The sequence below is a fragment of the Plutella xylostella genome, chromosome Z, assembly GCF_932276165.1.
Source record: "Plutella xylostella chromosome Z, ilPluXylo3.1, whole genome shotgun sequence".
In the NCBI taxonomy this organism is placed as follows: domain Eukaryota; kingdom Metazoa; phylum Arthropoda; class Insecta; order Lepidoptera; family Plutellidae; genus Plutella; species Plutella xylostella.
The window spans coordinates 1,640,072-1,652,773 of NC_064012.1; the positions used below are offsets into that span (position 1 = coordinate 1,640,072).

The window sequence follows — 12,702 nt, forward strand, 5'->3', positions numbered from 1 at the left end:
CAACTTAAACATTATAGCTCTGGGAAAGAAAATGATTAAATAACATACCTAGAACCAATTGCAATACACAAGATCAAAATACATGATTTATTAGATACAACAAGTAGGTAAACACACCAAAAACATTGAGGTAATTAAGTACATTTTATGATAGTGACTGTGGAGCATGATATTATAAATTATACGAGATACAGAAATACAGACCTGTAAAAAAACACGGTTAATACATCATAACAAAACATATCGAAATATTACGAAATTGTCATTAAGTAGACAGATCAATATTATCTTCCATATCTTCACACAGTTAGCCGAGACTGTAGATAGCGGACCAAGACGGCTATACCCCTAGGGTGACGAATTCTTAGAATCCGGAACTCGTGACCTTGGGGGCGCCGCCCTGGCCCCTGCTTCACGCCGCCCTGACCCCAACTGCCCGCCCTGCCCCTCGCGACGATTCCGGAGGTCTTTAGCTGCTGAAGGAGTTGGTTGGAAGCGAGTGCCATCTCTGCAAGACCAGTAGGTATTTAGGTTTACAAGTATTGCATAAACGGTATTTGCTATTTTTCAAACCAACCAAAGCTGTTTAGAATGACCCTTTTAGGTTTTGCCCTGTAGATTAGAATATTATTTGTTTTTAATTATAAAAGAAAGTATTACAAAATATCAACGTATTAAATGAAACAGGAAGAACAAAGGGCGGCCTGATTGCGTAAATCATCGCTCCCAGACAACCTTGTATTTGTAGATTCTCTGTCTCTCTCTTCTGTGTATCGTGTTCTTCATACCAGGTACAGGTCTTCTGTGAACTGTTGTGAACGAGGAGGGGTGGCCTAAACGTGATGCTCTCAGATGTGGAAATCTTAAGAACATGACGTTTGCCCAACGCGCCCCATCTGAACACCTTGAAACCATGCGTAGACTGTGCTAAAAAGTTGCATCTATCTATAGAAAATTACATAAAACTACCAAAATAGGCCCCGCAGCACGGGTCCGCTATCGATGACGATAAACTCGATATGGATACGCGTATGTACATTGATAACGGACCCATGCTTCATGCAGAGGGGAAAGACATACAAAAGTGTAAAAGACATTACAATAATAAAGTAACTGCAGAGAAAGAACATTACAAAACGGTGTTTATAGGTTTTTTAAAATACACATCAAAAATTCAAAACCAAACTCACTACGATTATAAAAGCGAATCGCAAAAACCATTTCATCACACAAAAAAATCCCAAAACGAGTTTCAAGAGCGGTTTCAAACTAACGTATTTTGTGAGGTTTTTTTACACCTATAAAAATACGTTAGTCTAGAACAGCTTTTGGACCATCGCACCAGCATGCAGTGGTCTTCCATCTTCACCTCGCAGGTGGCAGGGTGGCTCGGGCGGCTCCTACGGTAATAATCTCCCAACGGAAACGCGAGATTTTCACTGCGGGAGTCCCGAGCGACCCTATATCCCGACGACTTGCTAGTCGCCTCTTGGTCTCCCATCCTCCTTCTTGGACGCCGTGAAAGGTATATAATGTATATAATGTCCCAACTATCCATATCGCGTTAAATCTGGCAGAAACCGCGATTTCTTGCGGTAGCGATAGATGGAAAATTTGTAAATTTAGCGTCAGCAGGCCGCCCATATTGTTCAGATGCCAATCTTCTCTGTAGTCTAGAGCGAATCCCCATTGGAGCGTTGCGCTGCGATGCGTCTCCTCTTCAAAATATATGGCGCTTACAACGCAATGTACCAATGGGGCCGCGCCCTTACATGTCAACGGAAAGGACAAACAAGAAGGCTGACAATGCCCTGCTGGTCCACTTCAACTCTTTACATTATGTTGATCACACCTCCCACCGTAGCTAGAAAGTATTAGCAAGTACAATTTTGGAATGACAGTACAGTCAGAAACATAATATATTTACCAACACAGCAACATTTGCAACTATGTGTACAGCTTGGGTATAGAAACTAGGCCCCACGGAAGTTGCAATATCACTGAGCCTGGTGTCTTTGCTCCAGACTGTACATACCATGTGTGTCACATAACAATAAATAAATAGGTAAGTTTCATATTATGAATATGGATAGAATGACACAAAAACACACAGAATATATAAGTATGTAGTAGTAATAGTAAGAAGTCACCCTTAGAGCATAAAAATTGGCCATAATAGTGTCAATAACTAGAAGGGACTACGGAAATAGTGAATATGGATAAAAGGACACAAAAACACACAAGAAATACTATTAGTTATGCTAGAAATATCAGTGAGTAGTCACAGCAGAGAGTATATCACAGCATGGCATTGCGTCAATAACGAGTGGAAGCGCCAAACTTACGTTACATTTACGATTTTCACATGGAACGTAAGGAAGGTACCTCTACTGAGTTATGCACACCGTAAAATATCCGCAATATAAGTCCGCATTTGTAGGTTTTTTCTGAAAATGACAAAAATTGTGTACCGAGGTGTCAGTGATCTGACATCTTGCTATAAAATTCTTGCCATTTGGTGTCGGTAAAAATAAATGATATCATCTACGTATGGTTAATTGGTATTATACAGTGATTACAAATGAAAAAACAGGTGCTGTTATAACGTAAAAATCTTACATAAAAATCGCTTTGCACTAGGTAAGTACTATAATATTTTTTTGTCTGTGTAAGTATGTGAAAATCTTTATTCTGGACTTATCAGTATCATGGATTGCTAATTTCATACGCATATAATTATGTTCACTAACAAGGTAATATTGTCATGCCATTTTATGTATATTATGTACCTGTAGTCGTAACTCAAAACATACCTGATGCATGACGACACATATCTTGGCGATCTTGTCTATGTTGTCCTTATCCTTCAGCGGCTGTAGACACTGTTGCGCCACCGCTAGCAGCGCCTCTGGCGGCCAGTTGGTGAACCAGTCCACGGTGCAACAGTTCACCAGCGAGGGGAACATGCGGCAGCGGCGTCTGAAACAAACGATACATGTAAGTATCATGAAGGGCTTGTAGATCTGCAATTACAGATAGGTATATTTTTACTTTTGGTCCAAAGAAGGCCCGAACCTGACAATGCTTCCAGGAAGGGGTCAGGTTTCTTTGCCCAATACTGTACCTGGTCAAAACCAAACTTCATAAACTACCAATGAAGTAACTTGTTGTAAAGTTTCTGGCACGTTCTCTCCATCAGACAAATCAGACACTTGGCATAATGTCTCATGCCCACCTCATAAATTGGCATGAGACATTATGCCAAGTTGTCGCTGTTATGTATATTTTCGTCCAGTTGTTTTATATTGAGCATTATATTTAGACTCTACTATACCGGCTACTGTTCCTACACCAATGAATACACATTTTACCTGAAAGCTTCACCGACAGGGCTCATACAAATGCACAGATGCAGCCTAGATCTGACAATATTGATGAAGTAATAGTAGATTGCATCGCGATCCGCGCCGTTTATACCCGCCTTCTCCGCGTCACTTCGGCAGCCATTTTGAATCTGCTCGTAGGAGTCTCCGTCGAAGAGGTTTGGCACTTCACCTGGGTAATGAAATCATTGTCAATTTTACAGCGTGAAAGGAGTGAAACCTTTTTTGGTCAGACATGGGGAACTTTGAGGACAACAAGTACCTGAGTTGAGCAGATTATTGACGTCTTCCAGAAACTCTTCTTTGACAATCTGCGTGTCTGTGAAGAGGAAGACCGCGTCGCCGGACAGCCCGGCGCGGAGACACATGGCGCGGACGTCCTCATGGAACTCTGGTGTGTCGTAGTTGCGCTTCAGCTCGAGGCCCATGCATCTGGGGACAAGGGGAAGAATCAGTATAGTATTCAATAAAACAGGCGGCAGGAGCAAAGAAGATTTGACGTAACAAAGTGTTTAGATATCGACGATAACTAAGGGTGCCAGAATACAACCTTGAGGAACAACAGCAGTCAAGTCAGCCCAGTCTGATTAACCAGAAAAACCGCTATCACATCACAAACATATGCAAATGGTCGGTTCATCTACATGCAAATGGTCGGTTCTGGAAAGCCCTACTGTGTCTCTTTCAGTCAATGTAGTTAAGTGGCTTCAGATTATTTGGTTATAGCTGCATATTTAAAATAAATAACACATTTGACACTGACGGGCAATAGTTGAGACTGTCAATATTAATGGATTAATTAGGCTGGCTGAGCTGAAATTAAGGGGATATGTGCAAAGGTTCCATTCGAGAGAGCCACGTACAGGAACTTCGCCCCCTCTCAGAATAGAAGAGAATAGATGGGTTAATTCAATACGCCAGCAAATGTAAAACGTCACATGACACACTGACCGGCACTGATTAAGACTTGCAGCTAGCGTAGCGACAGTGCGGCGGCCGGCGCCCCCGCGGCCCAACAACAGGCAGTGCCCGCGCGGCGCCCGCAGCACCCGCGACACTCGCACCACGTGTTCCATCACGTCCTGGGGAAGATGTGGGGAGAGTTGGGAAGGGAGAAAAAGAAGAATCTAAGGAGCCTAGACGGTCGTCTACTGATGAACGAATGATAAGAAAAAAGAGACGTATAGCGCATAGTGTGCGGTAAGGGGACCCATTTCTTTCTGGGAGTGGGTGAGTCAATTCTCCTGAGCTGAGGCTATGTGATAAGCCAGCTGTCTGCTTGAAACAGCTTGGTCTGGTTGAAGTTGGCTTGGCTGGTCAAAGTTGAGAATAAAGGTTATAAAGTGTGTACTCACATGGAAAAGCACAAGATGCATCTTCGCCCGAGCTGTCTCGTTATACTCGTCAAGGTATTCCTACCAAAAGAGGAACAATGTTAATTAACATTGCCAACATACCATACGCATAGTGTATGCAAATACGTGATGCGCAAACATTTCAAATAGGAACCTCACCTTCAAAACGACTTTAAGTTTGTCCAAATCATTGATCTCCCCATACACCCTATTCTCTTTCGGTTGCGCGGGATTCATGAAGTCTCCGAACAGCAGTATTGGCGGTTGCTCTATGACAGCCTCATCCGGCAGATCCAGGACTGGAGTCTGGAAGTACTTCTGACAGACGCCGCTCATGAGGTGCAGGAAGTAGCTCCGGTCTTCGACGCAGATGAGCCGGTCGTGGAACACTCGCATGCACTCGTGGTAGAACAGTCTGGAATTAAAAGAAATAGTGTCAGTGTTTGGTCAAAACAAATTATATAACTGTTGATTGATTTATTGTCTGAGGCAAAGAAATATTACCACCTCTAAAGGTACTGAAAGGGGTCAGTATTCTCTGGCTCAGAGAATACTGACCCCTTTCACTATTTGCATTGAACTACCACTATTGGCAAAAGGCATGCTAAAAAATGAGAACTTATGGCACAAAAATGAACTCAAACAATACAGCAGAAACATGCACAGGCTAAAGACACAAAGTAAAGTATTGACGCAACAGTAAAAACAAAAATAAAAAACGCTTTGCAAAATAATTCTTCATCAGCAACATCAAAGGCTTTGTGGCAGATTTTCTCACCATACTAGCATTGAAAAGTAAACACGAATTTGTATAGCGTATAATTCGCGAATAATTGGCGAATTATCGCAATACAAATTTGCACTTACTTTTCACCGCTCGTACAGTTAGGTACAAGGCAGCAGATTTCAATATTTCTTGTCTTGATTCTTGATCAGTTCACGTGTTGACGTCGGTAGCTGTAGATTGCGGTGCAGCACAAACACACAGATATAATGAGCTTCCAGCTGTAGTGTCTGTGGCAAGCAGAAAGCATGCTCATTACATTAGTGTCTCTGTGCTGCCCGGTCCTGCTCTTCGGTCTGCTGGCAGAATGTTCGCTGTGCTAGATAAATTACTTATAGGTAACACAACAATTTTTTTGACTAATATTTTTAACATTCGGTAGACAGTAAATAAAGGTTACAAGCAGATAAACACTTTACATAAGTAAAACGCATTTGAAAATAAATAAAAAGTACGCAGATCTTGCTTTTCTTTAAGAAAAAGAAGGTAAGATTTAGTTTAAAGATGCCACATCAAATATGCATAAACACACAGTAAGAAATTAAGAATGTAGGTATAGTTATTAGTTAATATCTAGTATTATAAGCAATAAAATATTATTGAATTTCCAATATTACACAAAAACACGCGGTAAAGTTCTCATCCTTAGGTTTTGTCCCGTCTTCAGAGTAGTATCATTATTTCTGAGGTCGCGAGACTCATATACTGTCGACAGTATGAGGCTAGAGACCAAGTAAATAAATAATACAGCAGATTTCAATATTTCTTGTCTTGATCAGGTCACGAGTTGACGGTAGCTGTAGATTGCGGAACAGCACAAAGTCACCGAAGTAATGAGCTTCCAGCTATAGTATCTGTGGCAAGCAGAAAGCGCGCTCATTACATTAGTGTCTCCGTGCTGCCCGATGCTGCTACTCGAGCTGTTCCGTCTTCTGGCAGAATGTTTGCTGTTCTGGAAAAATTATTTATAGCTAAACATATATTTTTATAAATTAATAATTATAACATTTAGTAAACAGTAAATATAGGTTACAAGCAGATATAGATTAACACTTTACTTAAATATAAATAAAAAGCCCAGAATGCGAAATAGTACCTAGTAATACGCATTTTAAAAATAAATAAAAAGTGCATAGATCTTGATTTTCTTGTACTGAGCTGGTTTTTTCATCTTCAAGGGTGTTTCCTTATGCGTGAGCAGTTGAGACGCATATTTCATTACAATAGAATACGCGTCCCAACGACCCACACATAATACAGTAACAGTAGCCACCGTCCACCTGGACACCTTAATAAAATATTGTACGGTCAGGTGCAGATAAACGTGAACCTTCTCTCATAGTAACAATGCTTCTGAGGGGGTCAGGTTTTTTTTCCCCTTTACTGTACGAAGAAGAAGGTAAGATTTAAATATGTAGTGCCAAATCAAATCTCATCCTTAGGTGTTGACCCATCTCGGAGAAGTACCATTATGCCTGAGGTCGCGAGACTCATACTGTCGACAGGATGAGTCTCGAGACCCCAAACTAAATGTAGCCGCCGCTGTTTACCCTGTCCACCTGGAGAATAAAGGCACAAATTGGCGGTGGATGACATTGTGGTCGCAGCAAAGACGTGTACCAGCTGCCAAAAGAATTCCTTACAAAGGAATAGAAGTAAACTATCAAAACGTCGTTTACTGCTACTTCAAGTCGTCCTCCCAATACACAGAACAAATTTTATTATAGCGTGATTAATATTTCATACATTTGGTGTACACTTTACAGTCTGGAGCAGAGACAGCTTACCCCTCCAAGAGTGATAATGCTACTTAGAGTGGTCAAGTTTCTCTGCCCCACACTGTATTAATGTCAGCTTTACGAATCTTGCACCGATTTTTATCAAGTACATAACATAAACCCAGCTAACAATAACTTGTAAAATAAAGCAGGTTTGAAAAATCACACACATATTTAAAAAAAAAGTGTTCTTCTGTAGGTTTTGTTCCATCTTGAGAGAAGTATAATTATGTCCGAGCTCGTTCGGTTAAGTGATTGTCCGGACAGTCAATTAACCAAAGGAGCTCAAACTAAATGTGATGGCCGCTGTGAAGTGTCCTGTTCACCTGTAAGTATAATAAAATAATACATAGATCTACTACAAATACTTTACCATACTAAGTGTTGTTGTTCCTATGGCACCCCAGAGGTGCAGAGGGTCTCCACTAACGTCCGCCACTTCCGCCTATCTTCGGCTGTACTTTTGGCCTCGCTCCAGCTTAGTCCAGCGGCTCGCAGCTCGTTTTCGACGCTTCGGCGCCATGTCTGGACAGGGCGTCCACGGGAGCGCTTGCCATTTGGTGGCCTCCAGTCAAAAGCTACGTTTGCGGCATTCGTAGCTCCTCTTCGTACAGTGTGCCCAATCCATCTCCACTTTCGCTTCGCAATTTCCTTGCCGATGGGAGATTGTCGGCACAGCTTCCACAGATCTTCGTTACGTATTGTCTTCGGCCAGAAAACGCGCAGGATCGATCTTAGGGACTTATTGACGAACACTTGCAGTTTGTTCGTCAGCCCTTTCGTCACTCTCCACGTTTCGCAACCAAAGAGCAATACGGACTTCACGATGGAGTCGAAGAGGGAGATTTTTATCCGCCTTGTGAGCACATTCGAGTCCCAAACAGGTTTGAGCTGGGCAAACGCAGCCTTCGCCTTCTTGATCCTGCTCTCTATATCCTCATCTGCTCCTCCCTGACGGGTGACCGTGCTTCCGAGGTAAGTGAATGTATCGACCGAGTCCAAGCGTTGGTTATCGAGTATTAAGGCTTCGAGTATTATCGAGTATTACCATACTAAGTAGTTCACATTTTATATTTAATATTACAACAATAATAATAACCAATAATATGCTTAAGAAATTCAATTTGATAGGCCCATAGTCGTTAGTAGTGTCACTCAAATACTAGCAAAATGCGATAGAAAGCAAAATTTTGACATAAGGCAGACTTAAATTAAATACACAAAAATACAGTTTACCAAATAACATCATGAATTTAAAAGTACGCAGTTGTTTCTTGATGTATGATCTTGATCTTCAGATGTTTCATTAAACCCCATCTCCCACTATGCGACTCTCTGGCGAAGCCAGTCGTAGTCGCTGTGGCATCGCCAGAGAGTCGTATAGTGGGAGAAGGGGCTAAGTCAGAGATCACGGTACTTTTGATTGCAGTTTTACACCCCCAGTCTGTTACAGTAATATTCAAAAGTATGCAGTGTCTTCGTTTGTTAATCTTCATAGATGTATCATTATGCCTGTGCTCGCGAGGCTAATGATTGTAGATCAGTCGTTAGCCTCACATGCTCAAACTAAATGCCATAGCCGCTGCTGGGGGTAACCTGTTGACCTGGAGAATAAAGGTGCAAATTGGCGGCAGACTGCATTGAGGTTACCTACTCACAAATAATGAATCTCATAGAAATAGTAGTATACCTAAAGTTCCGCCACCAAATTGAACCGAATCGAACAAATACAATCACATAATTAATTAATAAATAATACGTCATAACCAAAAATATAGAAATAGACAAAAGTACTCGGATCCTTGTTGTTCTTCCGGAGTGTATCATTATGTCGGAGTTCGCGACACTCTTACTGTTTGACAGTGGGAGTCTCGCAAGCCCAAACTAAATGGAGCCGATCCTGCACCTGGAAAAATCTGAAACTAAGGCGTTTGGCCATATGGGATTGACATTCAAACTTGTAAAAAGATAATACCGGATACCTATGGATTAAGTTAGTAAGTAAGGTTTACTTAGAACTATTAAATACACAAAAAATACGAAGTGTTTTTCGTTGGTTTTGTTCAATCTTCGGAGTATGAAGTTTCATGACAGTAAGATTTTATGAGAACGACAATAATTATTTACCTTTTATATAATACATTTACATTCAGACACTGCCATACTAGCTTACTTAAATATCTAACCGCATTTTAAATGCCAAAAAACACAAGAAAATATTTAAAAGTTGACAGTTGCTTCACGTAGCTTCTTCAGATTCTTTAGAGATGTTTCATTATGTCGGAGCTCGCGACACTCTTACTGTTTGACAGTGGGAGTCCCGCAAGCCCAAACTAAATAACTGCCATGGCCACCTGTGCGGTACCCCGATGACCTGTAGAATAATGACATCCAATACCATAATAGCTTAGATACACGACAAAATATAAAACTAACATCAATAATATACAATGTTATTAAGCTGGAAAATTAGGTTCGAAAAAAATTTCGTTCACTGCACCTGGAACCACTGGGTTAATATGGGATGGATGAATAATTAGTTAACCACTTAGTGTTCAATGTTTTTGAGAAAAATAAGTAGACTTAACGAACACACAAATATTTATATTACAAAAAAGCCAAAAAGGTATTAAGATTTAAAAGTTCGCAGATTTTTCTTTAGTATATCTTCAGAGATGTTTCATTATGTCGGAGCTCGCGTGACTCATAATTTCCAACAATTACGAGTCACGTAAGCCCAAACTAAATGACCTTCATAGCCACCTGTGGTACCCTGTAGACCTGTGGAGAAATGAACAAATCCACTACCATGCTAGCTTACATACAGGTACATGACAAAATCCAAAACCAACATCAATGTATTAGAATGGTAGGCTGGTAATTAGTTGAAGCTGTGCAAATTTTATCTAAATAAAACGAAATACATACCAATTAATTTAGGTAGGTACTTACATAAAATACAAAATTTGATATTATACAAAACACAATTACATTTAAAACTTCGTTGTTTCTGCACGTAGTGTTAAATCTTCAGAGTTGTTTTTCATTAAGCTTGGGCATACAAGACTTCTAATTGGTTGACAATTATAAGTCTCGCAAGCCCACACTTAATGTGTTGGCCGCCGTAGATACCACTCTGTAGGTACACCTTAGAGGTAATGACAAATCCAATACCAACCATCAATTCATAATTAGTTAATATATCGTGAAAAAATATCTTCTTATAATATCAATAGATTTACGTCATTTGCCAGTAGGTATCCAAAATATAATAAGTAAGTGTTACAAAAAAATTAAAAAACACAAATAACATTTAAAAGTTCTTATTAGTTCCTGCCCGTAGGTCTTGTAAATCTTCAGTGATGTTTTTCATTAAGCTTGGGCATACAAGACTTCTAATTGGTTGACAATTATAAGTCTCGCAAGCCCACACTTAATGTGTTGGCCGCCGTAGATACCACTCTGTACACCTTAGATTAATGACAAATCCAATATTAACCATCAATTCATAATTAGTTAGTACCGTGAAAAAAATATCTTCTTAAACCAAACGTAATATCAATAGATTTACACCATTTCTTAACTTAGCCACTGTATGCAAAATTTTATAAATACACTCACGGGCAATGAAAAGGTTCCACTCAGAAAAGCACTTAAATTACTTTTAAACAGAAAATGCTAGCTTAATGCCGTCTTCTGCAACATTAAATAACATTTATCAGAGCATTAGGATATTACCAACTAAAATCGGTAATATTTCGTTCCAATTTTAAATTATATCTTTGGAAAAATTGAGGTCGTTTGTTGTCGGAATTTTGTGAGTGGAACTTTTTCATTGCCCGGCAGTGTATTAAGTACAAAAAAATATAAAAAAACACAATAACATTTAAATGTCCTTAGTTCCTGTCCGTAGGTCTTAATTGTAAATCTTCAGAGATGATTTTCATTATGCTTGGGCATACAAGACTTCTAATTGGTTGACAATTATAAGTCTCGCAAGCCCACACTTAATGTGTTCGTCGCCGTAGATATCACCCTGGAGAATAATACATAGATCCGCTACTATACTAGCTTAGATTAATGACAAATCCAAAACCAACCATCAATGTAACAGAATCTGGTAGGTTCGTAATTAGTTAATACTGTAAAAAATTTATCAACTTAAGTGCCATTTTCTCCATTGTCGGTTAGAGCATAACCTGGGAGCAGTGGTTGACTTTTGACACATCTGTCATGAATTTGAATTTTATATGGAGATGACGTATAATTGATGAATGATAACAGGTCGGTTAGATAACCGACTATGGCGAAATTGGCACTAAACCAAACATAATATCAATACATTAACGTCATTTCTTAACTTAGCCACTAAGTATAATCAAAAATTATATAAGTGTTACAAAAAAAATAAAATACACAATAAATAACATTTAAAAGTTCTTAGTTCCTGTCCGTAGGTCTTGTAAATCTTCAGAGATGTTTTTCATTAAGCTTGGGCATACAAGACTTCTAATTGGTTGACAATTATAAGTCTCGCAAGCACAAACCTAATGTCGCCGCCGCTGCCAACTCCGCCCGGCATCTTTATCTACGTAGATACACTATATCGCGATATGACATTAATACGGTTATTTGATCAGTGAGAACACCAGAGATTATAATAACACAGACGCGAGGAGGACGCGCAATTCTTAAGATTATACTTAACTTAAATACACAATACAAATGTAGTTTACAGTAAAAAACAGGTTATTATTAAGTACAAAATAGGCAAAATTTACAGTTTCCGTGTTCTGTTCTTCATGTTTCATGGCTGCAGATGTGTTTTGTGTCACCTGCGCAGAATTCTGGTTGTTATATCTATCCAGAATAATACAACAGTAATTCTGGACGGATGTCACAAAACGCCGCTCTTCACGTAACACGTCATATTTTCTCACTATGAAGTCCTTTATAAATGTTCACAATTTTCACTTTGTAAATCACACAAAAAATAAACTAAAGCAAGTCTACAAACGCTGCTAAAACTACTTGAATAATAAAAAAAACGTTTAGTGTAGGTACTTACCAAAATTCCAGTAAAAACATTGAAATAAATTCTGCAAAACTAAGGCCGATTCTGAAGGCACTTCAATTTATTTCAGTACAGTCAGCTCCATAACTAGGTATACACTTTTGTACCTTGTCAACTCATTCATTCAGAAATTAATCGTTTGTTAATTTGACAAGGTATAGTCAAATGCATAAATAAGTCAAACATAGACGATTTGTTATGTAGGTAGTTTGACAAGGTAAAATAAAAGCTTATGCAGCTGACCGTACAAAACTGTATATAACTAGTTCAGAAGTACTGACCGTACTGTCCAAACTTCAATTCAAAATTTACGCCTTCACAATCTACA

At 39.4% G+C, this 12,702-nt stretch overlaps 1 protein-coding gene across 1 annotated transcript in view; it reads right to left on the reverse strand.

Annotated features, from left to right (window-relative positions):
- The window catches only part of LOC105382715 (dynein axonemal heavy chain 6), a 72,404-nt gene that overhangs the window by 19,744 nt on the left and 39,958 nt on the right, over window positions 1–12,702 (reverse strand). Inside the window, exons 38-43 of the mRNA XM_048632418.1 lie at window positions 4,898–5,153; window positions 4,739–4,798; window positions 4,335–4,465; window positions 3,646–3,815; window positions 3,372–3,555; window positions 2,814–2,979 (exon numbers count right to left, since the gene is read on the reverse strand). Of these exons, the coding sequence (XP_048488375.1) occupies window positions 2,814–2,979; window positions 3,372–3,555; window positions 3,646–3,815; window positions 4,335–4,465; window positions 4,739–4,798; window positions 4,898–5,153 (967 nt within the window). The remainder of the gene's footprint in view (window positions 1–2,813; window positions 2,980–3,371; window positions 3,556–3,645; window positions 3,816–4,334; window positions 4,466–4,738; window positions 4,799–4,897; window positions 5,154–12,702) is intronic.